At 34.7% G+C, this 1,569-nt stretch overlaps 1 protein-coding gene across 1 annotated transcript in view; it reads left to right on the forward strand.

Moving 5' to 3' along the window:
- The window catches only part of ppp2r5a (protein phosphatase 2, regulatory subunit B', alpha isoform), a 31,297-nt gene that overhangs the window by 15,862 nt on the left and 13,866 nt on the right, over positions 1-1,569 (forward strand). Inside the window, exon 5 of the mRNA XM_016559128.1 lies at positions 271-401. Coding sequence (XP_016414614.1) covers positions 271-401 — 131 coding nt within the window. The remainder of the gene's footprint in view (positions 1-270; positions 402-1,569) is intronic.

Raw genomic sequence — 1,569 nt, forward strand, 5'->3', positions numbered from 1 at the left:
GGCGCAATGATATTACGCAGCGCCTGAAAATAGGCTAACTTCCGTCAACATAACCAACGTGGCCACCTGCTTGCACAGGGAGCTTGCTGGGGACTATTTTCAGGCGCTGCGTAATATCATTGCGCCTGCTGCACCCATGGTACGGCAGCAAAGTTCCTTGATTATCACGCTTAAAAAAAACCAAGATGATTACATTATTTCAGGGTTGCAACCTCATACTGTAATAAGAAATGATTATGTGAGAAAATGAACTCCTTGCTTTTTTTCCAGCTCTTAGAACTGTTTGACAGTGAAGATCCTCGAGAGAGAGAGTTTATAAAAACGGTTCTGCATCGCATCTACGGGAAGTTTCTGGGTTTGCGTGCCTTTGTTCGGAAACAGATCAACAACATTTTTCTGAGGTAAGAAAACACTTATTTTCACACTCTTATATTTGTGTACACTGCTATTCAAAAGTTGTTTGAAAGAAATGATTACTTTGATTCAGCAAGGATGCACAAAATTAATAAATAGATTTATCAAACGTGACCGTAGCAACATTTATCATTTTAGAAAAGATTTCTATTTCAAAAAATGCTGTCCTTTAAATTTTCTATCCCACTAAAAAATATTAAGCATTTTCAATATTGATAATAATAAGAAATGTTTCAGCATATAATAATGATTTCTGAAGGATCATGTGACACTGAAGACTGGAGTAATGATGCTGAAAATTCAGCTTTGCATTACACATGTTCCATGAAGATATTTTATAAATTTCCTACCGTAAATTAGGGGTGTGCAATATTGACAAAAAATAATATCTCGATATTTTCTGGTATTTTATCGATAACGATAATTAGACGATATTTTGCTGAGTGCGTTATTGTACTGGTACCTTAAGGACTGCCGTGGACAGCTGACTCCTAAAGTTTTTGATATTCTTTATATTCTGTGTGGTGATCAGTTCGCAGCAGTGATAGAAATTAATCTTTTCCAATAAGTTTTAACTCATTTTTACATTCTATGGGAATTTTTACCTTTATAAAGCCATTTTTTTTCTAAAAGTGTCCATTATCTTTTGCATACTGATATTTGAAATTATTTAAATAATAAAAGATTCTCTGAATGTGAAATTAAAACCACCAGTAGGTGGCAGCAAGTCACTGTTAATAAATGAGTCATTGCAATTAAACCGAATCATTTAATCAGATGATTCATTCAGGAACGAAACACCGTCATGTTGCTCAGAGATGCGAAACAGCGTTGTGGTTGTGTTTGGAATTATTTTTTGTTGTCGAAATAGCGCAAAAACAGGAAATATGGTGTCTAAAACGTAAGTCTCTTAATTAACTTCTTGTTTATTGTAAAAAATCTATATCACATTTGTAATCATGGTAATTTTTGGAGAAGAAAAACGGCACTCTTTGTGTGAAATTGATTAACTATATGAAGTGGTATAAATAATCATTCTAAATTAGGGGTGGAACGGTTCGCGGAAAAAAATCGAACCGTACGGTTCTCCACACATGGTTCGGCATACACTAGGACCGCGGTTCAACTTAAATCTGACAATGCATCTTGAATATG

The sequence above is a fragment of the Sinocyclocheilus rhinocerous genome, unplaced genomic scaffold, assembly GCF_001515625.1.
Source record: "Sinocyclocheilus rhinocerous isolate Xijiao unplaced genomic scaffold, SAMN03320098_v1.1 scaffold2967, whole genome shotgun sequence".
NCBI lineage: Eukaryota > Metazoa > Chordata > Actinopteri > Cypriniformes > Cyprinidae > Sinocyclocheilus > Sinocyclocheilus rhinocerous.